The sequence below is a fragment of the Trichoplusia ni genome, chromosome 9 (assembly GCF_003590095.1).
Source record: "Trichoplusia ni isolate ovarian cell line Hi5 chromosome 9, tn1, whole genome shotgun sequence".
Lineage (NCBI taxonomy): Eukaryota > Metazoa > Arthropoda > Insecta > Lepidoptera > Noctuidae > Trichoplusia > Trichoplusia ni.
Window position 1 is genome coordinate 11,569,286 of NC_039486.1, and position 27,019 is coordinate 11,596,304.

Consider the following 27,019-nt stretch of genomic DNA (forward strand, 5'->3'; position numbering starts at 1 on the left):
ACCATAAAGCTCTAGACAGACGGACCGCATTTAAACTGTAATCCAAGTGCAAATTACAGTTCAATTGCAGTCAACATACAATCGTACTTCACATTTCTTTTGCTGTCGATTCAACATCAAATATGGTCCACCTGTCTAGAGCCTAAGGCAACGTTTGGTCCTGTTAACCATCCGTAATAATGCGTATACTTTACTACCAACAAACAAAAACAGAATGAAGATGAACCAATTTTATTGATATAATAAAACAACATTTTTAGTACCTATAACGAAATTATGAACAAATCACCATTGATTATGCCTTGGTGATTTATATCCCAGTATTTTTTCGTATTTATTTACTATATTATAGTGATCACAGTTTAACTGGCGTGATGAGTGGCTTTCCAGTAAGCGCGTTGACAACGTTGTTCGCTGCTAGCACGCCCATGTCGCTGCGCGTGCGCACCGTCGCGCTACCAATGTGTGGGAGCACAACTATGGAAGAAGAGAAGGAGCATATGAGTTTCTTAGACATTTTACGTAGTTGTTCAAAGAAAAGAATATTGTATGTATGGCTTGCGCTTTAAGGATAAACTCCCCAGAAGCTGGTAATCATTTACGAAAACTACATATAATCCTCATCGGCCTAGCCTTTTCCCAACTAAGTTGGGGTCGGCTTCCAGTCTAAGTACCTACCAATGGTTTACAAGTTGCTACTGAATACCTCCAGGCTATATACCAGTGCCCCAATTAGGCTAATTAAAATTTCCGATGAATTAATGGAAATTGGATTAAAATAACACTATTCTTATTCTCCCTAGCATTTACGACTTAGACTCCTCAGACGATCATTGGAAATTCATTGTATTGACAGTGAGCGTTCCGCCTCGTAACGAATTGGGGCCTAGCGAGGTATGAGAAAATAAAATTGTAAACCAATTTACTTCTAAATTGCTGACCAGCCTATGTCTTTAATATTTTAGCTAGCAAATCATAGTAAATAATACCTACGAATAGTTTTTACAAGCCTATTTTTTTCGGTCTAGCAAACCAGAGGATCGCAGTGGGTTTGTCCCGTGCAAACCCCATGAATGAAAGGCCTTCATGATGAGAAATGACTTGTAAACAGGTACTTACATAGATTAGGCAAAGTGAAGAGTTTGTGGTCCTTGGGCAGTGGTTCAGGAGTGGTGACGTCGAGGCCGGCGGCGTAGATCTGCTTGTTCTTTAGAGCATCGTACAACGCTTCTTGGTCAATGAGGTCTGCAATACAGATTTTTTATTACAACACAATTATTATTATGTACCGTACTAGATTGGAGGTAGGTCTTAAAAACTTAAATAAAGATGATTGAAATATTTTCTTTTAGTTAAATGTGCTAAAAAATGTAGATTACATTTATCATAAATATAAAGATAGTGTGTAGCATCTGAACGCCGGAAGATTAGATAATAAGTAACTCGAAGTCGCTCTTTCCTTCTCAAACGGGTGTTGGACGAGGTATCAATTTGAATGTAACGAATAAAAACTGAACTATCTTATTTTCAGTTTCTGGACGCCACTTTGTTATCACAGGGGAAATTTTCCACCAGTTTTGATTTCAAAATAAAGAGAGCCTGAACGGTAAAGGAATTTTGCATAACAATAAATAATAGGCTCGGTCACTTTCTTACCTCCTCGTCCCACGTTCACGACGATGGCGTTGCTCTTCATCTTGCCGAGGGTGTCCTTATTAATCATGTGCTTCGTCTCATTAGTCAGGGGAACAGCCAGAACAATGAAGTCACTTTGGGCAAGCAGCTGATCTTGAGTTACAAACTCCGCCCCCAGAGCTTTAGCTAAAACAAGACGTAGGTACTTATTGCAGTTTTTTAATATTCATAATATTCGATTGTACCGTCAATGAAGCTTCGTAATCTTTGTATTTGATGAACAGTAAAATGAACGAACAAGAAAAGTGACAGTGACAACAGAAGAATAAATAATAAAAAGAGCACATTCATTGTACTATTAAAAAGGAATCATGGTAAAAACATTTAGATTTTTTTTCGTCCCCTACAAAAGTCAAGTCTGTCAAGAATCGTTGTTTAATTCAGTACCGTTATTGTCCCAATACGTGAGGAAAAATTCTCTATATATTAGAAATGTGGTAAATTCAGGTACCTACGACTACTTGCCGTTAGAAATAACTATTAACTGTCATTAGTAGTCAGTCAGTATGTCAGCTGCAGATGGTACCTCCGCCATTTTTGTAGTAAAACTTCTTTAAGCGCAACTAAGAAGTAATTGAACGACAATGCAACGGAAGTCCGTTACGGCAATTTCAAATGGCTTTTTAATTTTGTCAATAGTTTTTTCTAAGAAAATCAATCAAAAAGTTTAGAAAATTTTTTATTGAATAATAACAAAGAAGTTTTACCTCAATCGCGTGTGAGGATTGGATATACACACTCCTTTTTTTTTAAATTGGTGTCATTAATTGTTATATTTTTTTTAGTAAGTGAGAGAAACATGCGTGTCCTGCGTCTCGTGTCTCCCCTGAAGGCCCCTTACGAAGACATCAGCATTTTCCATGAGGGTTGGGTAAGTAGCACAAGCATTTATGGCATCCACGAACGAATTTTACGTGTCATCGTTTATGCATGCACGCAAAGAAGGTTTTGTGAAAAGTTTGGACCAAGAGTGTTATCGTATTGATCAAGAAACTGCTTCATACCTTCTGGCTTTTCCCTGTGACCGCTGTACACGAACTTTTCGACTTCGAAGCCGGCGAGGCGCTTCACCACAGCCTGGCCGATCCCACCAAGTCCAATGATGCCGACGGTACTACCACGAACGTCCTGACCGAGGACTTTGTCGAATCCGATCTCCCATTCGCCCCTGTAGGTAAAAAAAGAAAAAGGGAATTCATAAACTAAACCTTCTTTTTTCTCTATAATATGCATGAACAAAAGACTCTTAATTTTCAAGGTCTTGTCTGTATCTTGGCTTATGCTGTTCTTCATCCATCTGTGTGGATTCCTGTAGCCTTGATACCAAGTGCGTATTATAGACTATGTTTCTGTCAATCCATCCATCCATGATAAATAAACTTGAACGGAGTTAGGATGTGTCATTAAGAATTAAAGAGTTTCTCGTCAAGCATAAGAAAAGATTTCTCGTGGATTTCATTTCCTCTGTGATAATTTTAAGGTTCTACATCCCTACGCTCATTTTACTTCATTGCATAATCCATGAATCGAAAACAATACTACTCTACTTGAGTTTATGTGCCATTCAGAATGAAGTGCTTTAGATGCGATAAGATTATCACGAGAACTTCTGTTATGTGCATGTAGATTTTAGGTAGACGATAGTGACTGTTGTCATGTATAATGATGGATAAAAACAGAAGCGAGATTGGCTTAAAAGAAAAGAAGGACCGACTGTAAATAAGGACGATATAAAATAAATAAAATTTAAAATTTAAAAACCCCCGACCCAAATTAGAAATATGAAGAGAACTAGTCAAGACAAATTCAATGAGCCCAAAATCGATGGGTTTACTAAGAGGTAGACCAGGGTTACGTCTCCAACCTAGCCCTCACAGCAGATCAGCTCAGTGGTTCCAGAAGACATTAGTGTTTCAAATGTCAGATCCCACATAGGCTTGCAAGTAAATCGAGCGTGTAACATTCGTATCACACCTAACAAACGACCTGATGACCTTGAAGATCTGAACCGATTTCCTCCAAAAATAACCAAGAACACTCTCGACTGATATACTTTTCAAACCAAAAAAAACGCATTCAAATCGCCCGTTTGGCAGCTACGACAGCTACGATGCGATATAACACCCCGTCGTTACCAGTGTACCATAAACACAGCTTGTAAATATGTCACTGTCGAGCTAAGCTTCTTTGCTTTTTGGGAAGTAACGAGCATCTATCACTATCACCATTATCACGCTTGAAGAAGTAGACTACAATAATTGAATCAAAGAAACTGCCGGAATGTGGGAAAACTATCAAGTTAAATCTTGAAAAAGTCACATTGATTTTGTTATTTAAGATGATTGTTAAGTCATTAAACGTAATAGGTATCTACTAATGCTGCATGCTAAGAAAACTAAAAAAAAAAACAAGTATAAGTCGTTTGCAAGAGTATTCGCAATATTTTACTAATTGATTCCCATATTAGGGAGTTATTAAAAATAATTAGATAGGTACGCCATTTTGTGAAGGAACGAACGAAGACTAGACCCATTTGCGACCAACTTAGCGAACATTCTTTACCAATTCGCCTTTTCAGCAATAAAAATAAAATCGAAATTGGTCTATCCGTTCGAAAGCTTTGATGGAAGGACACACAAACGGACAAGTCACACTTTTGAAACCCCATCGTAATTGCATCGGGGATCATTTAGTTATACCTGCGGACTTGATCCAGGTTCTCAGTGAACCTTCTGGCGGCTCCCAGGATGAGACCAACAGCAATTTCAGCGACTGCTGGTGCCAGTACATTGGGGGTGTTCGATAGTTTGATGCCTCGAGCCCTCAACTCGTCCAAGTTGCAGTGGTTGTAACCCGCTGATACTGTCGCTACCAGCTTCAGTTGTGGACCTGTTGGTGGAGTTTAGGAGTAGTGAGCTGAAGATGTTCTAAAATGTTAACGGTAAGCTAATTTTCAGAGATGAATCCCGTCATTTGTGTGATAGCCACCAAGAAACTTTTGATGCTTTTTCTGGATATAATTACAAGTTTTTTACTAGTTGAGTCTTGTTATGGCCAATTGTCTAGCGTAGCCTAGTGAAGATTTAATTTTATCGTGGTCCTATTAAACCATTTCTTATTGATTAATGATGAATAAACTGAAAAGATATCTTAAAATTTAGCCTGCAATAACTATTTTGACTACAAAGATTGAATACTGCCTTGTCCTCAAACGCCGGGTGGGTATCGATAGATAAATGTTTCGGTAAATCTTAATTACCAGCCTTATCCAGCAGCTCTTTGGTAATGGGTAGGTTGGAGCTCCACACCAACGCCGAACATCCCGGGATCAGCTTGAGGAGGTCATCCTTAGCCAGGGTCCGACCTTCCTCGCCGAAGTTCAGGTATTTCGTCTGGACTACGGTAAAACTGTGGATTAAAGCGTTAAGGATAATATAGAGCGAGATGTTATGAGAAAATGCCTGTAATATTATGCAAAACGATAGAAATAAAATACAGTCCTGTTGATTATGATATTGTTAAGGATTTACGAATTCTTTTTACAGTGAACTCATTATGCTTTATGCTCATCACATGAAATTCTTCAACTTTTATTTTGAATTCTGTGGCATTTATAAAATATTCCGTAACGCATTTATACCATATTCCGTATTTTGATAGTGTGAATACATACTAACTATACTTACCTAATTATAAATAAATTGTGTTTGTGACCATGGCCGCATGGGTGTATCATAAGGTCATATGGTGTTAAATCATATCGGAGCAATCCGAACGATCCATGTGAGTTTTGAAGCCAAATAACTGATTTGATAACTTAAAAGGTTATCGGTAACAAATCGATGATTGAGCGGTAAATTACAATACGAAATACATGTTCTGACTAAAGAAAGAAAAAAAAGGCAGATATTATTATTTTTCTTTCAGCCAAATAAGTGATAAATATTAAATGAAAATGTTGGACCGACATCATCATCGGCCTAGCCTTTTCCCAACTATGTTGGGGTCGGCTACCAGTCCAACCGGTTTCAGCCGAGTACCAGTGTTTTACAAGGAGCGACTGCCTATCTGACCTCCTCAACCCAGTTACCTGGGCTACACGACACCCCTTGGTTAGACTGGCTGTCAGACGTTTCCAAGCTTCTGACTACCTGTAACGACTGTCAAAGATGTAGGAATAACAGCCGGGACCCACAATTTAACGTGCCTTCCGAAACACGGAGGAACTCGCTCTGACACAGATGGTCACATGGACCGACATGTTACAACTATAATTGTGTAGACTGATAAGACTCAATAATACCTATTGGTTTATTTTTCCTTAATCAAAAACGGTTTTATGCCAGTCTTAAGTGGCCAAGACATCGTATGGTTATTTTGAATACCTATAGCTAGTCTAGTATACGTACCAAATTAGTGAGCTATGTATAAGCTGAAGTGAATAACTTGGAGTGGCCTTGTAGAAACATATCCACATTAAAAGGGCATTGCCACCGCTAGACTCGGTATGCTATTTTTACGATCCGTCTCAAGTTAATCTAGCAAACGTGATTTAATTGCTCTAAAAACATTTTTGATTTAAAGAAATGTCATAATTCATCGTTACACAAAATGTTAACTACATAATTGTTGCTGGCAGTTTATAATAAATCAAGTCAGTGCTAGTCAAGTAAATAAAGTCAAGTTTTAATAAACTATTTGAAATATACGAGTGAATAAATGACATTTGACATTGTAACACAATTACGTCCTTACAAGATTTAAAAAATGTTTTTATTTGAATTGAATGGATTATAAGATTAAATTAATGGTTAATTTTATTTAATAAGTAACATTACTCACTGTTCCTCCAGTACTCTAAGTCCACTGGCCGGGAAATCATTTGAAGACACTAAAACTTTTAAATTCTTCGTCATTGTGTTGTTCGCAACACTTCTTGCCGGTAACGCGACAGCGACTAACGCCACGGCAACTACGTATTGTATAATCATTGTTTATTTATCAGGTAGCGAGATACGGTATCTTGGGAATCAAGTGATAAGTACGTATTGCCATAAAGCGGGTCCAAGTTGTAATGCGGTTATGCGGCCGGCTGTACAGCCAAGGTCTTGGTCAAAAAAAAAATAAGAGCGGCTATTCCCGCAGACTCGGTGTTCTATTATGAAAGACAAAGATAGAGTTATGTCAAACTCAGTTACGAATGGCGGGAATGAGGTCTTGATTTGGTATACTAGTGTGACGTCATAAACGTTTATCGCATAATGTTTATGTGGGGATATTGATGTAACAATTATATTTCGCCGTATTAGTTACACAGTACGGCTGCTTTGTGATTTTGTTTGTAAGTATAAACTGTTTAGTCACAGCTGCCAGAAGACCAATAGACATAGTTAGAAAACGACAGTAAAGTTGTTATAAATTCTTATGAGCCTGTTCTTATTTAAAAAGAAGAAGGATCCCACTATCACAATAAAACAAGTCGTACCACAACGGAATTTGCTTTCATAATTTTGGTAGCCATATTAGCTATAAAGGAGAGCCAAGGTACCACCCAAGGGTGTAAAAACAATAACCGATGTCTTTTTGTTATACATTTTAAGGAACTACATCAAATTCTTTATATTTTTGCTAAGACTAATTTTGTTAGAATTACAGGAGAAAAAAGAAAGCTAGGTTCGTACCTAAACCCCATATCTACAGGCGAAACAATACAGTATGAATAATAAAATTGAGCAAAAAAAATGACAACGTCAGTATTTTTTTTAATTCCTCTGAAACAGTTACGCCTGCATAGGCATAAGTTTAAAGTTGATGCGATGAGATACGACAATGGACTTTAAAAGAAAAAAAAACACAATAACAAGACACTGTATATGTTTATTTATAAAAAAATATACACAGATAATAATTTGACCACGATATGATCATTGACAGTTAAATTTTAAGTAATGCATCAGCATGGGAACAGCATTGGTTTTCCCTCCAACGCCTGCAATACATTCCGAGCTGATATCGATGCCATCTTGTTTCTAGTCTCGATGGTCGCGCTTCCCATGTGAGGTATTATATCTGGAAAAAAGGAGATATCAACATGAATAAATTAAGATAATAGACAATGTTTTAAAATATGGCTTCTATTTATCTTTTAAATAGCTTATGTAAAAAGTAGAGGACAAGTCAATATCATATGAGTTAAATTCCGCTCTGAATCTTCCATAACAAATCACCGTCTTTGTGTCACTTTAACAGGCATGAATTGTTTTTTTTTATCTACGTTTAATGTACTCGTATCTCTAAGTATAGAAACATAGTCTACAAAATACTCATTAAAATCCAATTAATTTAAAACCATAAGCAACTCATCTTTTTATTTTCTCCAAACATTACAAAAAGTACCTACTTAACAAAAAAAAAAAAAACAATTCCGAAACATAAACAATTAAATTTTGAAAAAGATTTGCTTATTTATAACCTTGCCCACATTGCTTTTTTATTTCATTGCTTAGATTGAAGCTATCGATCAACAATAAAGAACTTTATTGTTGACTGATCGATCGATTGTAGCATACGTCGTGTAGATTGTAGTTCACGTCCAGGCCATAACTTGACAGTTATCAATAAAAAAAGACAATGGTAACTATTTACTACAGTTTATAAAATACTTACAGCAGTTAGGTAGTGAGATGAGTGGATGGTCCTTCGCTATAGGTTCGGGAGTGACCACGTCGAGGCCGGCCGCGAATATCTGCTGCTCCTTCAGAGCCGTGTACAACGCCTCTTGGTCAACCAGCTCTGTACATATAAAGGAGAAGGTGTATAAATACCCTATAGCAGAAGTCTTTGTATCTTCAATATCCTCATCAGTAAGGATCTAAAAAAGCTGGATTCAATAGGACATAACTTATTACGTTTAATTTGTTAAATCTGGGCATTAAAAAAATTGATTGACTGAATTCAATACTTCGTGTATTGAATTTAATCCTTGCGTCGCGGGAGTTTTCAAAAACATACAAATCACGTGCAAAAATAGACCCAGACTCAGAACAATCATTCGTGGACCACACAAAAGCTTGTCCTACGCGGGGATCGCACACGCGACACGACGCGCTCAGTGGATTTGGCGTGGAGACTTCAACCATTCGGCTCTTGCAAAAATTAGAGTTATCAGAAGCCATAACTTTAAGTAAAAGATCTCACCTCCTCGTCCAATGTTAACAACTATCGAGTTCTTCTTCATCAGCTTGAGAGAATCAGCGTTGATCAGATACTTGGTCTCCTTGGTGAGGGGGCAGGCCAGGATCACGAAGTCACTCTCTTTGAGCAGCTGGTCTAGGGGCACGCGCTCGGCTCCAAGGGTCTTGGCTTAAATAAAACCAATCAATTATGCAACCATAATAATGTAACACAAATAATTATTGTATGGCAGTTAAAAAGAGTAACCATGGAGTTTCTTGCTCGTTCTCCATTAGAATCTATCTTCCGATTCAATAGGAGACTGACCGACAGACTGACACTAGATTTTAATATTATTTAAATATTTTTTTTGAACATGTACACAAGTACATGCGTGTACAGGGTGTTGTATTGACATATGGGGTTACTAGTTGTAGTATAGGTACATAAAAATTACTTGCAAGGAAATGTTTAACATAAAATTGCCAAGAATAACAGTCACTTCTCTAATATAAGAGCTTCCTGTCTAAATTGAACCGACAATTCTAGTGTACCTATTATTTTGTCGGGATAACTTTATAGTACTTTTTGTGAGTTAGTTGACTTCAGAAAGCATGGGTAGACGGAATAGGTTTCTAGATCAGTCACTATACGAGTTAAAGGATATATTAATAGAAGTGAACGGAATAACTCTAAGTAAAGGCGATTGAATCGAGTAGACGGGTATTTGCACCTACTCGTACCTATATAAGATAATAAGTGACACTGTTAATGAACCTGTGGTGCTAACTGTAATATCTTTATAACAATAGATATGACAGTTCCGAAAGTCTTTCGTTACATGAGCGAGTTTATTCAAAAAGTAAATAATACCTAAATATTGCGCAATAGTTGTACGAGTGTGATGTTAAATCAAGTCTTTATCATTATCATAATGGTGTCTAGATAAATTTGTGCGTCAGATGTTTAAGTACTCTTTCATCAATTGTGACGAATTTTACGATAGGTACCTATGATTTAATAAAGTATTTCCTCGTGAAAGGCTATGAAATAGGCAACATTACGATAATTTTCCGGTTTATAACATTTTTGCCGGAAATTACAAGATTTTCTTTCTCTTTTAGAATGGTTGTGCCAGACATATTATTTAATATTTTCATTTTTTATACTTTGTAGCGTCGAAAGTATATCTATCTCAATTTTTTACGTACCCTTTTCTGAGAGGGATCCATTGAGTGTACCGGTAATGTTTTCTTTTGCCAATAGTCTGGGCTTGGTTAGAGATAAGAGTAGAATTTTCCTTTGTCTCTTACAAATAAAACTACTTTGTCCGCGACGACATATTGATGGCAAGTTGGGAGACAGTTGCCAGAATGTCCTGCAGTCAGTTGCCAATCAGTGCTGTTGTCAACCTACCTTCCGGTTTGTCTGTTCTTCCGCTGTAGATGAACTTGGCGACATCGAACCCCCTGAGTCTCCTGAGCACGGCCTGTCCGATGCCCCCGAAGCCCACGATGCCCACGGTGCTGCCCGCGATGTCCTGACCCACCATCCATTGGACACCGTACTTCCATTCTCCCCTAGAAAAGTATCAAGGGATTTTCAGTGAAGTAGTGAAAAGGTTGGATAAATGGAGGGCAATTTACGATGACTCTTATAAATACTTGCTGGGAAATGGAAAGATGCCATGCACGCTGGTTATATTAAAAACTCAAAGGCGCAAGACATCTGCCTTGCGGAAAAAATACTTTTGAAGGACGATAAACAGGGTTTCATTTTTTGGTGGCGCCATTTGATTGGTGATTAAAATCACCAGTTCAAAGTCACAGTGTACCATAAAACAAAAATAGAAAGTACAATAATTGTCTAACTTCTGACAACGGTTCCGCCCCTTATAAATAGAAAATAATAAAAAAAACATGAAAAATACGATCCTATTTCGTCTAAATTCGATCCGCGATGGCGTGAAAAGTAATCCAACAAAAAACCCGTCCAAAAAAAGCTTTCGCGTTTAGTAAGATCTATTTAGTTTCCACTTACGACTCCAATTCCTGTACTCCTTCTTTAAACCTCCTGGCTGCGGCGATCATCAGGCCCACAGTAATGTCGGCCACAGCGTCGTTCAGGACCTCGGGGGTGTTCCCAAGGAGGATACCGCGTTTCTTGGTCTCCACAGAGTCGATCTGGTCGATGCCCGAAGACATTGTTGACACGATCTTTAATTGAGGACCTGGAGAAAGTTGAAAGGACTCTAACTGTTGATCTAACTTTTTATGGATGCCATTATCTACTATTTTACAAAGGAATGTTTAGGTGAAAAAAGGTAAAGTAGGAGTAGTACCTCTTCTCTAAAATTACTTGGTTGAAAACTAAGTAATTTACATGTTGTCATAATTACAGCTGTCCCACGCAAATATACTTCATTGCGAAGGATTACGATGATGTCTTCAAAATCCTTCCATTCCAATGTTATGTTAAAAGCTATTTTCAGTAGATTATTTTTTGTATAAGTATATTTTCATCGTGTTTTTCCGCTTACTGCCGTCTTTCAATCCTTAGCAACATAAAGACTAAATTTATTTTTCACCACCAACGTTTCCTAAATAAAAGTATTGACTCCTATTTGATATATTATCCTTTATGTTTTGATCGTGTAAGTTACCCGCTAAGTCCAATATGTCTCCAGTAAGCTTGTGTTTCGTGTTCCATATTACGGCGTCAAATCCCGGAATAGTCTTCTTTATGGTCGGCAAGCTCTCCGGTTCGTAGTCGAGATGCGGCACTATAGTTGTTTGGACCCTATGCAGATTGAAAATTTTAAAGGACTTAGTATTATGATTAATAGTAGAAAAAGACACTGTAAAAATATATTTGGGATTGGGAACATTTCATTAGATACAGTTGTCTGAGAAAGGAACTTTTCAAGTTTTCATGGAAGTTGGAGAAAGAGAAAAGTAAAAATAAAAGTTAAAAAGGTCAAAAGTGGCTCCAAATATTTCGTGTAATATTAGCGTGTTCTACCAGCCAGTTCTTTTATTTGAACTTGGCCCCATATGCTACCGCGTGTTTAAGTAAAATAATTTAATACCTCAAATTACGGCGTAGTATCTACCTACGCACAAAACGGGAGAAAAATATAAAAGGGAAAAGATTTTCCTACAAAATGCCCATTCCTATGAAATCAGACCCGCGTTTGCGAGCGGTATTGGTTTCTTGCCCGTGTCATATTTCAGTAATACGTAGAAAAAAGTTGGCAAAACACTAAAAGATTGGACAGGTAAAAACAATCTAATGTTTTAAATACATAGGAACTTTGACAGACCAATTTTAAATGAGAGGTAATTGTACCTATTACCGTAGATAATAAAATAATAGGAATGTTTTTTGGAATGCTAAATTAAAACGACCTTCAGTTGGTTTAGTTTAAGCGAACTCAGTTTTTTGTAGAAACGTGAATGAAACTTACATAACTGATAACATTTTTTTATTAAACACTATGCCAAATACGTAATTAGTATTTGTTGTCTTTATATTCTACAAACCAATATAATTAATAATGAAATAACTTACTTGTTCTTTAATAATTCGACACCGGCGACTGGGAATGACTTGTTTACAATAAGAACTCGTTTTAACGACATCTTTCGGCTATTCTAATGCACTTCTTGATACGAGTTGGATTAACTTTGATGCACTTCAAAACCAGTACGCAACTAGCCAATAAGTTTCTTAGACAGAAGTATAATCACTCATCTGATGTCATTTGTTTTATATGTCTTTTTCCAGATGTTAACAGTGCGGCCTTGTCAAATTATCTTAAATGTTTATTGATAACAAAGATATTATGTAGTGATGTAATGCAACGAAATTTATTATATGGATCAGGTAAAAATACTCTTTAGCCCGACTTTATAGCGACTATATTATCTGTGTTAAAATAGTAACATACATAACCTATGATGACAGTTCGTATAGACCTTGTGCAATTAAAGTTCGGCAAATGCGCCATCTTGTGTCGAGTAGCGGAACTACACAGTGTGATTGAGTATATTCTTGTTTATAAAACGATTAAGAGATGCCACTAGTAGGCGAAATATTTCGAAAATCGTATTTATCTTTGAAACGAGATAAGCAGTTCCGTGCGTAATACAGATTTAACAGCAATTTTAAACATGCGATTTTTTTATCATTATCAATGATAGTACATGTCGCTGTGGGGGATCGACCTAAACGGTTTAGTTAAGTTTGACAAGCGGCAGACATGCTGTCGTCCAACTTAACACTTTGCCCGGTTATATTAACTTTTTTCGCATATTATGACATGACAATGTTACGATATGCAAAGAAAAAGTTACCTATATTTCAATAGCAAGGTGCGTTGTAACACAAAAAAATTTACGAGAACACCGCACAAACATTTTATCTTAAAAATATGCCTTATCTTTATTTTGGTACAAATTAAATAAATTTCGAAAATATCATCTCAACTTTTAAACATGTATTTTCATTAACACCGATTGTAAACACAGGTTAATGGTTACAGCACACGAAATGTAATTAAAAGTGGCCGCTACTTACGAACAAGCAATCATAAGTTAAAGACACAATTACAGTAAACTCTGGGAGCCGTGTAATAAAACTATTTGGACGTGTTACATGGTTCTGTTAAGGCTAATACAGAATGCACACTGGAAAAAGGTTCCAATCAATTTGTGATGCTTTTAAACACATGCATATTATCGAGGGGGACAATTGGAACCAAGCTGGGTCCCAATTCTGCTATTTACCTACAATGGCCGATGAAGGAATGGAAATTTTATTAAAATGTCAATATTCGTATTTAACTTTGCATTTAGCCATTGTAAATTCATTGATTGGCCATTGTAAATATCAGAATCGGGGCCCTGGCTAATTTAGGTAAATTTTAAAAATGAAAATTATATGTTGATACTCAAAAGACAGAATTAATTAATTGTTACATTTAAGAGCAACGTTTTGTCTTAATTTGGAAAGTTAAACCAATTCACATGAGGTAAAATAAAATTGTTGTTAAATTTGTATCATCTAAATGAGAAAAGATCTTTTTAATACTTAATGTCAAGTCACTTTCCATACACATCAAATTTTGTAAATATAGTTTACATATTGTGTACTAGGCTTTTCCGACTTCTATATTTTCTCTGGCTGCAGGCCTTTAAAGTCTCGCCAGAGTCTGATAAATCAGACAAAACAAACTGCAGAGATCTGTTAAAGCATACATATCTTGGGAGTCACATTTTTAATGAAGGCCCGCAAAAAATGGTGTGTAAACGGCTTTACAATTATTATTGTTGTGGTCTGCAGTCTGCAAGTGGGTGTCATGTGTGTATTGTGAAGCAGATGCTCGGTAGCTGGCAAGCTGACAGCGGGATCATATTTGTACGTACTAATACGGACAATACGGACATGCCATTGTAACGTATTCGATCGCACGATGTAAGTTATATCTGTAGTTAAGAGTTGGTGGAAATAAATTTATTCACGTCATAAAAAAAAATACAAGTACAGGGAAATATCTTTAAAACTGACTAAAAAACAGATAAATAACGTTTGCTATTAGATGCCTACAAACTTACATATTTGTATGAAGTCATTGGCAAGACATTCGTTTTGCTTGTTTTTTGAGAGGTTTGGATAAAACGAATAACCGCTACTAAGCACAAAAACAACAAAAAAATGCAACACAAAAAATTTGGTGTGTTGCAAATGATTGATTAAGAATATATTTACAATTATATTAAAAAATAGTACGTTTACTTATAAATTAAATTGATTAACACAATTAACGCTTATGTACCTGAGATGAAACAAAACGCAATGAAAAGAAGATTTAATAGTGTTGCAAGCTTAGTTAATAGTTAACAAATAAGAAAAGGTGTCTCTCTAGTTTTTGCTGGTGCCATAAAGGGCTGGACAAAGTAAAAGCGAATTTAAAAAAAGAAAGTAAGTTGCTTTTATAAGTAAGTGCTCGTATTTTGAGTCTATTTTTTGTTCGGTAAGGTATTTAGGAATAAATAGGTTTATGTTAGTATTGTTTTAACTTGAAAGTTTTGTATTAGATTTCATTATCTAATTAAGTTCATATGCCTGTTAGGCGATCCAGTCCGGTTCAGCTAACAAGGACTTCTTTTCAAGGGATTCTACAAAACCCTTTTTAAAATTAAGTTATCGGTTTTGTCTCACGTTGTTTCTAACCTAACGTGTGTCTATGAAAGCTACGTTTCTTGCTTTACTCTTAAAAAAAGCTTTCTATGATTCAAAAAATGTTTCCTGTAAATTGATTTGATTTGTGAACACTAATACTATAACGAATGAATTAAAAAAAAGGAACTAATGGCAGGTTAACATTGAAACCTACTTTAATATGAATTGTGATTTTGGGAACTACCCACCCGGATACGGTAAATCTATCTCTTGTTTTTAGGCCAAGGCTGCCATTATTATTCCGTTGATGGCTCGAGGTTTGCCTTGCAGTTATTTGAAGGCTGCATAACAGCTTTACTTATTCCTAAAATACAGCCAGTAATCAAACGAAAAAAAATCGACTCGAGAAAAAAACTATAATAGTCATTTTAATGGCTGACAGATGCCTAAGATTAAAATTGATTAGTAAAACCAATAAATAATAATTGCAATGCTTTTTAATACCGTAAATAGAAACCCGAAACAAAGGAAAAACTGAAACTTTCGCAAAATAAAGTAAATAGACGAACATCTGGCAGCAATTTCAAACGCAATCATAATCCAGTTAAATTAAGAAGACTTGTTTGTCTTTACATTTCAAATGTAGAACTAACTTTTTATTTTTATAGCGTATCATTTTGTATAACCCGACCAATTGCAGAAGAGGCCGACGTTCTTTGAGTTGTTTTGGATTGTTTGTTTTTGAAATTGGCCGGGTTGCTCGATCGTTGAGGTAGTATCGACCGTGCTTGGCGCCAAACTGGCGGCGGTGGTTTGAGGAAATGTTAAAGGGTGCTTCCGATACTTCTTATAATGTAGATGCAGACCGCTTTGTTCACTTGATAAATGTATCTGAGCAAACATATATTTCGCATCTTTAGTCGATATATATATGGGTACATCTTTCTTTATATTCATTCTTTATCATTTCTTTATAAGTATACTTAAAGATTTTTTCGAAACATTGTTTAAATAAAGGATAAGCAACTATATTTTATGGATTAAACTAAAAGTGCACTAAAAAGTTCTAAAACTGTGTTCTAACTAAAAGAAAAATGATAGGTTCATTGAGCAACAAATAAATCACGCAGGTAACAACATATTCAGCCTACCTTTGCCCGATGACGACAAACGCAATTTCCGTTTTCCGAATTATTCCCGCGCTCACCTGTCGCGTAGCCGCAAGGTGGCGGGCGCGTGCCTTTCGCGACCCCAAACAATAGCACCTGTGCCATATCAGGTGTTGACTTAGAACTTGTTACCGTTTATGAACGCCTGGTACTTTCGTTTTTGTAAACGCATAAAAATTGAAATTTTATTTGACATTTCGCTTGTAAGGTTTTATTGTTTTTTTGATAAATGCCTCGTCTATTGCAATTTTGATTGGTTGTTTTAATGATATAGCTTTTTAGGTACTGAAAAGAGTGTTAACATTTATTAGCAATAAGACCCCATGAACGTTATTAAGTTAGGTAGCTAGTAAAAGTTTATGTTTTAAATAATTTACAATTTGACATTTAATGTATGAACAACATAAAAACTAAACCCATCTGTTTCTTAAAAATAATAATGATTAAACATTTAACGCGTTAATGGTTTTCATAGAAATAGAAATGTTGACGTTTCACCAAATAAAATTTCAGACAAATCGTCATAAGGTTATAGGTCGCGTATAGTACTACCAACATCTGCATGGCGGTTAAGTGGACTGCTAGTGGGCTTTAATGCCATAGCTTTAAGATCCAAAGTAACTCAAAGCAAATATAAAGATAGAGAAACAAATATTATAACTAATGACACAAAATATTTAAGTAAAAATTTACAGTTCACTATTTATTATCAGGCAAGAAATGTCATTTTCAAATTTCGACTTTATGTCAAAGAGAATGAATCCCGAAATCCGGAATAGAGATGTTTATTTTTTCTTTGTTCAATTTTGAGGCGAAGGAACCCACATGTGCAGCCTGCTGTAAGTCGTTAGTTTTATTTTTTTATTGTCAGCTCCTTTGCAGACACAAATTCATGTCAACACAAATTGACACAGATGTTCCACTAAATTATTATTTAGTATTATTGGGTAAAGAACTTTGAAAGCCGCCGGGGAATTTATTGCAGATTACTACCGTATGTTTAATTTCTATCGCAATTTCGAGAAAGGTAAGCAAACACTTAAAATGTGCTTTTTTGTCGCAACAAATTTTAAATATTACAGGTATTTCTAATGGCCTTACGTGAAGTTACGTGACAAAGTTTTTATTCGACTGCTCCTGTGGAGTTATTCGTCTTGTGAGTAATTAAGATAATTACTTGTGATTAAGAGAATTTCTCGAGAGAGTAATATGGAATATAATATACATTAACTTCTTATCTATACTAATATATAAAGCTGAAGAGTTTGTTTGTTTGTTTGTTTGAACGCGCTAATCTCGGGAACCACTGGTTCGATTTGAAAAATTCTTTTTGTGTTGAATAGACCATTTATCGAGGAAGGCTATAGGCTATATAACATCACGCTGCGACTAATAGGAGCGAAGATACAATGGAAAATGGGGAAAATTCTAACCACGTGGACGAAGTCGCGGGCAACAGCTAGTCTTAAATATGAAGGTTGTCTCGAAATATAGGGCACATGTATTTGTATATCACATGGTAAGTTTGACAGGTGATTTTAAACTTTTTTTTTGGTGTAGTATCTGTGGTGTTCATGTGTTATCAGAAACTGATTTCCGTATCATTAAAAGATTAGTATAAAGACACAAAGTAGAGAATATTCCACTATGAAATAAAATATTTCACACATTACTTACATAGTTTTTCTTAACTATCTGCAAAACAAAATTAACTTTGTAAACCACTAAAGCATCGTACTGCCGCTATTGCATGCACATGTGCGCAAACGAAAACCGCAGCTATGCATTCAAATGCGACCAAATAAACCGCGACCAGAGACAAAATAAAAATGATTTGGGAACAAAAAGGTTCCTCTTGTGAGGTGAGCTATAAACCACTGGGATTGTATCCTGGCTGGCTATCGGCAGCGATCCGGCGCCGGACGACTTTCGCGGCGGCAATAACACGCGCGCCTAATGTGGACGATGCTCCGACTGCACTCGCTACAATACACAAGCGAGCAGCGGCTACCCTAAAACGGAACGTTATAAGGAAATCAACAAATAACACCAAGAAGGTTTAATCCAACTTAATTCAATAAAAAAAGATAACGCTAATTGGTCGAAAATAAAAATTATAAAAGATGCCATTAAGTGATCGAATTTAAAAATCGAATTTGAATAAATAAATTAAGCCGCCGAAGTAATAATCCGAAAATTGTTTAATTAAAAAAAACACGTAATGGCGACGCAATTTACTTGAATTTTAGTCAGATGAGATAAAAAACTCATTACTTACACATTATATGGTATGAACATTCAATAAAACAGTTAACATGTTATCAGATACTTGCAATTACACGTGTAATTTTGTAAAACACATCATCTGTGTTAATGTAAAGCAAAATAACAAACCAAAAACCAACTTAAGATAGTGTTATACTTTTCTCATAATTGGTTTAATCTGTTTTCAATACGATTAAATTAATTAAAGAGAGTAGTGTTAAGAGAATGTATTACTTAGAGGTAAATATACAGGAGCCTTGGCACTTGCATTTGCGAAAGTGAGAGAGCGCGATTCGCGGCATAGAGCGACATCTCTCTTCCACCAATGCATTAGTCCTACTTTAAGGATTTGTATGTTCCCTGGCATTTGTTTATACTGTTTTTTATGTCTGTTACACTCAATTATTTGATTTTCACTGTTTGTAACTTCAAAACGCGAGTCTTATTGAAATAGTTACAGAATAGAAGTGAAGAGCGGACTAAAGGGTATTAGGAGAAAATGTTTTTCGTCCACTTTTGTAAGACTTAATTACAAGACGTGGACTCTATAACCAAAGATTTTAAAAGACTGGCGACGGAGATTATTTTGAATGGGAGAGAAATTGAGAAACAAAAGAAACTAACACCTTAGAATTAATGTTTAAAAAGAAAAATGCAATTTGAGAAAATATTAAGAAGGCGAAATATATTTTAAACTTGGAAACTTATTGAAAAGATGCAAGCAGGTATTAGAAAGCCGTAGTTTTACAGTTATTGGTATTATGCGGGTATAATCTTAGTTCTGCGATGCATGTCTATGATAATTACATATCAGATCGCTACCTACAATGTAACGTGTATCAACGGACAAGCGTGCGATGCGGAGATAGTCCATATGTTGCAAGTGGAAAGCGGGGTAGTGAATAGGTTGGTTAGGTTGACGGCCTTCTTGTTTGGTTGGCAGGGAGATCGTGGGTAGTGTTAGACTCTTACTACACTTGGACCACCTCGTAATGTGTTCATGTGTATTTACCGGGATTAACCGACTAGTTGTGGACACAAAGTCCTTACAAACAAGACCTCGAAACACAAAACATTGTAGAAGACTTCTCTCGACTAACTCGACATTTAGTAAATAAATGCCACATTTTCCCAAGGGCTTCCTTTACTAGGATGACAGTGGACCCCTCCACAGCGTGTGACTTACACCTGCTTACGCTTCAGAGGTGTATCTAGCGAGATGGAGTGGCGCGGGCGCGGGCGGCCGCGACGAGCCAATTTCACAGATTCGTCACCGATTAGCACGCGCCGGACACTCCGATCGACGTACATTGGCCACGTATTATATTTTTTAAAGGTAAGTCTTTTATAGTTTTCTATTTAAATTTTGTATGAACATTAGTAAATCCGAAAGGTTAAGAACTATTTTGATTTAAATGGCTTTTTTTTTATAATAATATATGTTTCCTTTTCATATTGCGTATTGGTCATAAAGGTTCCTTAAAAACGTCTTGAAGATTGTATACCTTTGTGGGCAACTTAATATTAGTAATTAGCTGTTAAATCGGCCATTTACTGAAATACTAAACTATAAACTAAATAAAAAATATTTATGATATAAAAAAAACCGTAAGTATTCTTCAATTAATATTGTTAGTAATATCGAGGTTCTAAATAAAATTAAAAACCAATTTACATCATACTCATACACGTACAAAATTACACTTTGCCCCTTTTATGTTTTTACTTTATTGTACGTACATAAATAAATAAAAAATAATAATAGAAGTGGCCATTTCAAAACGTCGTTAGTACAGCAATGCGACGCGGCGCCACGGCGACCGCGACGCTTCGCGCCACAGCCAAGAGAATGCGCTCGTGACATGCGTCGGGTAGTGTGCAACTAGCCTAACACTCCCTACATTTATTTTAAACAATTGACGTTATGTAAACATGTACTTAGGACCCACCGATTTGTCTTCAGTACAGACGTACGCTGGCAAACTAACTCTGATTTTTGATAAATGAGTAACGACTAACGCGACATCATTTCAAATAAAACAGAGACGATATGTTTGTGTTAATTGAAAAGCTGATAGTATCTAGATTAGTTGACTATGTAGTACCTAATCAAAGGCTTAAAATATTAGTAACGTTTCTGCTAAAAAGCAACTTAAAATATCAGCCTCCAAAACAGCAATTTTATTTCGATAATTTTTACATTATTAGCTTTTAATAAAGGTCCATCATTTTAAATATCTGTAAAACAAATACATTTATAACAGATACCCGCTTACATTTATTTCTCGGAATTATTTGTCGACATTTAGTAATTTATTTCCCGCCAAATGAACGAATGAATGACAAATAGCTCACTCAGTACACGCGCGTTCCAAATTAAAGATCTACGCAAATCGAACGCACCTTTTAAAGTTTATCCAAGGTTATAGGGGTCCGTTGAAGTGTCAATAAATGTATTTTTACTTATTTTAGGTACAGATGTGTAACTTTACTGTAATATGTGGATTGTGGACATTTTTATATATCCTTAACGTAGACAAGCAGTTGCATTTAATTTTAGCTTTGTTTTTACAGAAATATGAACACAACAGACGTTTTTCGGTAGCAATAATGATTAATTTATACCCCTTGAGAAGCCATCATGGTTTTAAAATTTCAAGTGGTTTTGACGGAACCCACACGTAGTAGCAAAATAAGCTTTTTTTACATATGTAATAATACCCTCAAGGTCACAAAAAACTGCGGAAGCGGGCAGCTGTGCCGTGTTGCTAGCACCCGATATATTTAACGAATAAAAAATATAAAATAACTTATTTAAATACATTGGTATTATCTAAAAATTTAAATATTTAAAATAACGATAACCGCTGCAATTTGTTTCGTAATTAAAACAATATATTACTATTCAATTGCAATTAATAATAGCTGTATATTGGTATGTAATACGCACATTTCTCCTTTATACATATATTTTTAAAACTCATATAAAATGTAATAAATACTGCATGGTCCCTGGGCACTCGGCAGTTTGTAAAAATGGCGTGTAATTTATACATTTTTGAATTATGATGTTGCTAGGAGAATTTCTGTAAACCATAGTGTATAAACTTTATGGTTTACAGAAATACAATATAGGTACAGTACATGCAATATATTCACTATAATGTGAATGATACAAGTTAGTGATATGCCTTTTGAAGGCACTGTAATTTAAAGATTGGCTGTGAACTCCTGTATAATCAGAATTATTGACGCATGTACATTCATCTTTCCAAAATTTTAAAAAATACGGATTGGGAAGTAAGTATTATATTTTTAATTTTGTACATTCTGGATAAAACATTTTCCAAAAAACATTTTTGTGTGCTACACGGTACGTTTGAGTATGTTTTAACAAGTGAGAGTAAAAATAATCATTCCACAACCAAGGTGGCCTATTATAGATAGAAAATCATACACTAGTCTCTTTAAAAAAAACTACCTATAAAAGTAATTTATCAATTCATAGAAAATTTTAAGAAGTTTTCAGTTTGCGGTCTCCTGTTGTAAAGAACTCTCATGTCTAACAACTCGTCTGACAAAATTACCATAATAATACACCCGCTGTAAGTCGAAGCTACCCCCGAAAGATGCGTAAATTAATTTAGATGGCTAAAGAATGAGCAGTGGGCACATGCGAACACAATCTGCAACCTATCCTACACCTTATATCAATAAAAAATCTATAGCTAATGTGGCCATTAATTCGGTTTTTACGATCAGCTGTCTTTTCGCCTGACCACGTTCGGACAAGCACCTGCACAGATTTTTTAACCAAATGATCTTTGACGTTTTTGTACTTTTTTATTGAAACACTTGGCTTTGACACCTGGTTATCCTGCCAGCGAGCCATTATCGGGGTACCTTACCACCCGGCAGAAGAGCACGCAGCCTTGGTCGGGGGCAATTAAAAAAAGAATTGAATGAATATTGATGTATTGAACCTTCTTGCTCAGTCGTAGGGTAATTTAAAAGCTCGTGTAGACATTTCCTGAATTTATTCAATTAAGCAACAGATGCTTTTTAAGACGGTTGACGTATCAAAAGTGTGGCAGTTATATTTTTGGCCGCAAAAATAAGGAGCCGTCTTTCTCCGTATTTAGTGACAACCATAAATACCATAACCATAAAGAGGATGGTAAATAAAAAGTTGGCAGGAGGAAAACCATACAATGTAGTTTAAAACAAATACGGTGGGCCTATAGGTCCTCGTATATTTTACCAAGAGGTACGCCTGTGATAAAACACGTATAGCCAAGAATTACTTACATTACTTACCCACTGACTTAATTCGACGTTATTTACGATTATTCTGCTTTAAACGCGTTCCAAGTGTCGCAGTGTCTATTGTTAATCTTTTTTCGATTCGCAGGTGACGAATTAACGGAAACATAGCGAAGGACGTTCAGCTGAGGGTAAAAAACTATCAATTCATCATATGATTACCGCGTGGCGGCCATATTAACACATTTTGACAGACATTGATCGTTACCGGCGCAATGTGCGGCGTATCGCGCTCGTAAATAAAATGCAATCGTTACTTTATTTTAATTACAAATTTATTGTCACGTGACCTTAATATGTGGCAAATGTTCTTAAAAGGTGCTTTCTTCAACAAAGGTAAAATTACAAATGTTTATTTGCGGTTGATATTTCTTTGGCTAGTGTCGGTTTGAAGGGAACTTTTTTTTCTGAGATGCAAAGGTATGTTTGTGTTCGTTTAGGGGTGGAGTACACCTGACTGGTCCACCTGTAAGGGACGACAGTTGCGTCACACCTTGGCAGTATTACCTTTGTCTAAGGTCCCATTACAATAATAACGGGCATTAATAGGTCAGCCTTTTTGTCTTGATGTGTGTCGTGTAAATAATACATCTAGATCGCTAATTACTGTTTTGCAAACGCAGTCAAATGTCAGTTGGCTATTGTAATTGAAGTTCCGTTCAAATTTCTTGTCGATGCGCGGAATATTTTTTTCGTTATTGGCATTAGAAATGTGTGTCTAACGTTAGGTTAATGTCAAGTATTCAATTAATGAAATACTCAGTTTAGACATTAAATACGACAAAAATATCAAAAAAATAATCCCACATTAATCAATTTAAAGTTTTTGTTGGTTTTAAATTAAAGTCACATGCACAAAGAGACCCAAACGCTTCGGAACAAACATTTGTGGATCACATAAAATAAATACTTGTTCTACACGTGGATCGAACCCGCGACACGGTATGTCGAGGCGTCCCTCCACTCGGCTCTTTCTTCCTTTTAGTGCTGGGTACAACTGTACAAGTACTTGTACCTAAAATAATTTATATTAAGCGGCTTTCCTGATAGTCTATCACCAGTTCACTAAATAATTCCTAGTATGTAGGTACTGAGCTTATGGTTTAGACCTATAAATTAAAATTAAATAAATAAATTTCTACTAAAAACAATGCGTAAGTTAAGAAAACATTCGTACCAGATCAAGCCGTTAATTATTGCTAAGTTTTAATTAGAAGTATTTAGTTTTAAAGCCAGTCTAAGTAGCTACCTAATAAATGTCACTTGGCGGCCATTAAAAGCGAATTAGTACCAATGTTGGCGGAATGTTGGCGAACTATTGTATATCTTACCCTTACCATATAGGGCTATAAAAACGTGAGGCTAAAATTTAAAATGTTAATAAATTTGATATTTGTACTTTTTACTTTGCGTGATAAATATTTAAATAGAAACTTTGTATACTTTAGGAAAGGTGCCGGGAAGAGGCCTGTGCCTAGCAGTGGGACGTATGTATATAGGCTGGTGTTACTTTTATATTCGTACATTCTCTGACGAGCTTTTTATGATGTTTTTTTTAAAGAAAAAAAGAGAAAGAAATTGGAAGATTAGTTTAATATTGCCTGAGAATACTAAGTCATAAAAACACTTACTTGATCTACGTAGACAGGTCTTATTTTAATATAGTTCTCTCCTATTTAAATGCAAAACATGTTCTTAAGATTAAGATGACATTCATTCGGAACAAAATTCTTCACAGTAATGTCGTCTATCAATAGCTGCAGCTGTAACACCATTACATCTCACTTCAACGAACCACAACACCCGCTAATCAATAACACTACAAAACCGTGAAAAAACAACTTTAAACAACATTAAAATTTCACAATAATTGCAAGATAGTGCGATAACATTTTATGCAATAAATAAACCGAACATTTTTCCAAGTGAACGAGAATGCAAGCTTCGAATTATTTCAAAATGGAATACGAAAAAAAGAACAGATTATATAAAAAATTAAAAAGCGTTCCATTTTTGCATCTTAACGAGAATACCAGCGTCGAATTTATAATAAATCATTGGAAATAAAAAAGTGTTGGGCTGTTTAAGCACTATTTCACCAGATCTGTATCTCCCGACCTTGCGATTGCACATTGCGGCTAATTTAACGCGACATAGAGACAGTGCGTGCTCTAGCCAGGGTCGCCACGATTCTGAGGTAATGTGGGACTTGTCCGAGACTATTAAGATTTTATTTTCAATCTTTTAAATACTTTACCATCATCATCTGCCTAGCCTTTTCCCAACTATGTTGGGGTCGGCTACCAGTCCAACCGGTTTCAGCTAAGTACCAGTGTTTTACAAGGAGCGACTGCCTATCTGACCTCCTCAACCCAGTTACCTGGGCAACACGATACCCCTTGGTTAGACTGGCTGTCAGACTTTTTCAGCTTCTGACTATCTGTAACGACTATCAAAGATGTAGGAATAACAGCTGGGACCCACAATTTAACGTGCCTTCCGAAACACGAAGGAACTCGTTATGACAAAGACGGTCACCCATCCACGGACCAACCGCGTGAAGCATAGCTTATCCTGTGATCGAATCACTTATGCGGTTATAGCTTAGCTCTTAGCTCCTTTTAGCTTTTAAATACTTTATCATAATCTTTAAAATACTAGATATGTACTACAAATATTATTCTATACTCAAAACATGCACATGGGTATTTAGTTTGTTTCAGACACAGAATTCGGCAAACATATCAGCCATCAAAATACAATAAAATGGTTAGTGACTTAAAGACAGTTTCCAAAAAAGAACTTCTATAAGCGATTGAGTCCAGTACCAGTCTAACTAAGAGATATCGTGTTACCCACGGTCGAGGAGTGGAGTTCAGATAGGTAGTCGCTTCTTGTAAAACATTGGTAATGAGCTGCATCCGTTAAGACTGGAAGCCGACCCCAACATAGGTGCTAAAATTCAGGATGATGACGAGCCTAATACAAAATGACATGAAACCGCAATCCTACATTCAGCAAGACATGGTCGCCCTACTCCTAGCGTGTATCGCGGTACGCGCATCGATTTGGCAGTTAGCAGCACATGCCGCGCGCGCGCACCTTGCGCCAGCTGCACCAACTGACACACTTACTAGACCCGTTTAGATATATAGGTTACTTATAGAAGAAAGTTATTGTTATGTTCCCCTCTCTCACTATTTGCACAACTTGTTGCTAACGAAAGAAAAATGTGAAAAAAAGGTTGGTTATTCCTGTTGAGGTTGTTTGTCATACGGTGTTTGAGTAAGATCTAGTTTGATCGTTGTGTTTTAGTTGAAACTTGAGCACTAGTAGTACAAGTAAATTAGATTTATTTGTTTTTAAATTCCTTACAGTATTTACCTTAACCTTGTATAAATATTGTAAGAGTTACAATTTTGGGAGTTGGTGACGTAGTAAGGGGTAATCTCAGGAGCCAATGAACTTATTTAGGACTACATTATTTGTGGATACAAAGTGGGAACGTGCCATTTGTTAGATATATTGTTACTTACATGAAAAGAAAGAAAATAATTAAATTTTTGGGCATCAAAGACTCCGTAAAGTAAAACAAATCATGAATTAGACTGAATCAATATAAAAGCTTATGTTCTTCATGGCAGGTGACAGATCTAAACTCATCTGGATTGATGGACGAATCAACGTGACGATTGATGAAGTGACGTCACTTGTCCTATCATCGCTATGCATTTAAACTATTCGACTAGAGATTGTAGAAATACTCTGGAAGGCTGGCATATAAAAAGAAGTTTGTTTTATTTTAATTCTGTACAAAAATACACTTACTAAAAATAAAACAGCTGTATATATTAAATAATCCTAATAAATGATCATCTCTAAATAATAATAGGTCAGACATAATCCGCCGTCCATTACTAAATACCAGACGTTTAGCATTTCAGTAAAATAATGCCTTCGTGTCTAGATCACTATCTAGAGAATCTAAGAAATGAAAGTAATGATATACTTGCATTAATTTGTATATCACCTGTAGTTTACACGTCCATTTTAATGGCGGCCGCATTGTCGCTATCGAATCGAAAAAAACAACCGGAAATTTTAACTCAAATTGTAAAATGACATTTGCATTAGTTAATAATATGTTAATCCAATTTAGGAAAGGTTAAAAAGAGTGTATTGCTTGTAATAATGTTAAAAAGGTTACATAT

General features: G+C 35.8%; 1 protein-coding gene across 3 annotated transcripts; it reads right to left on the bottom strand.

The window, feature by feature from the left end:
• Positions 1-215: 215 nt before the first annotated feature.
• On the bottom strand, positions 216-18,073 carry LOC113497316 (glyoxylate reductase/hydroxypyruvate reductase-like). Of its 3 annotated transcripts, none has more exons than XM_026876826.1 (8): positions 17,898-18,073; positions 11,531-11,667; positions 10,909-11,098; positions 10,285-10,448; positions 8,893-9,057; positions 8,362-8,487; positions 6,538-7,764; positions 4,974-5,103 (listed from the first exon to the last, which is right to left on the bottom strand). In XM_026876826.1, coding segments are annotated over exons 1-7 (900 nt in total). In that variant the 5' UTR covers positions 17,900-18,073; the 3' UTR covers positions 4,974-5,103; positions 6,538-7,648. The 3 variants fall into 3 exon arrangements, with proteins under 3 accessions (XP_026732625.1, XP_026732627.1, XP_026732626.1); XM_026876825.1 differs by lacking the exon at positions 17,898-18,073 and adding an exon at positions 12,439-12,761; XM_026876824.1 differs by lacking the exons at positions 8,362-8,487; positions 8,893-9,057; positions 10,285-10,448; ... (1 more) ...; positions 11,531-11,667; positions 17,898-18,073 and adding exons at positions 216-477; positions 1,120-1,245; positions 1,657-1,821; positions 2,700-2,863; positions 4,395-4,584 and having other exon boundaries at positions 4,955-5,103; positions 6,538-7,329.
• Positions 18,074-27,019: the final 8,946 nt, after the last annotated feature.

Excerpts from the sequence above, each read along its gene's own strand:
- LOC113497316 (XM_026876824.1), bottom strand. The coding sequence starts at position 6,686 with ATGATTATACAATACGTAGTTGCCGTGGCGTTAGTCGCTGTCGCGTTA. Across the intron at positions 1,822-2,699 it reads TCACAGGGAAAAGCCAGAAG|CTAAAGCTCTGGGGGCGGAG; the intron begins GTATGAAGCAGT and ends GTCTTGTTTTAG. Across the intron at positions 478-1,119 it reads CTTCACTTTGCCTAATCTAT|TTGTGCTCCCACACATTGGT; the intron begins GTAAGTACCTGT and ends CTTCTTCCATAG.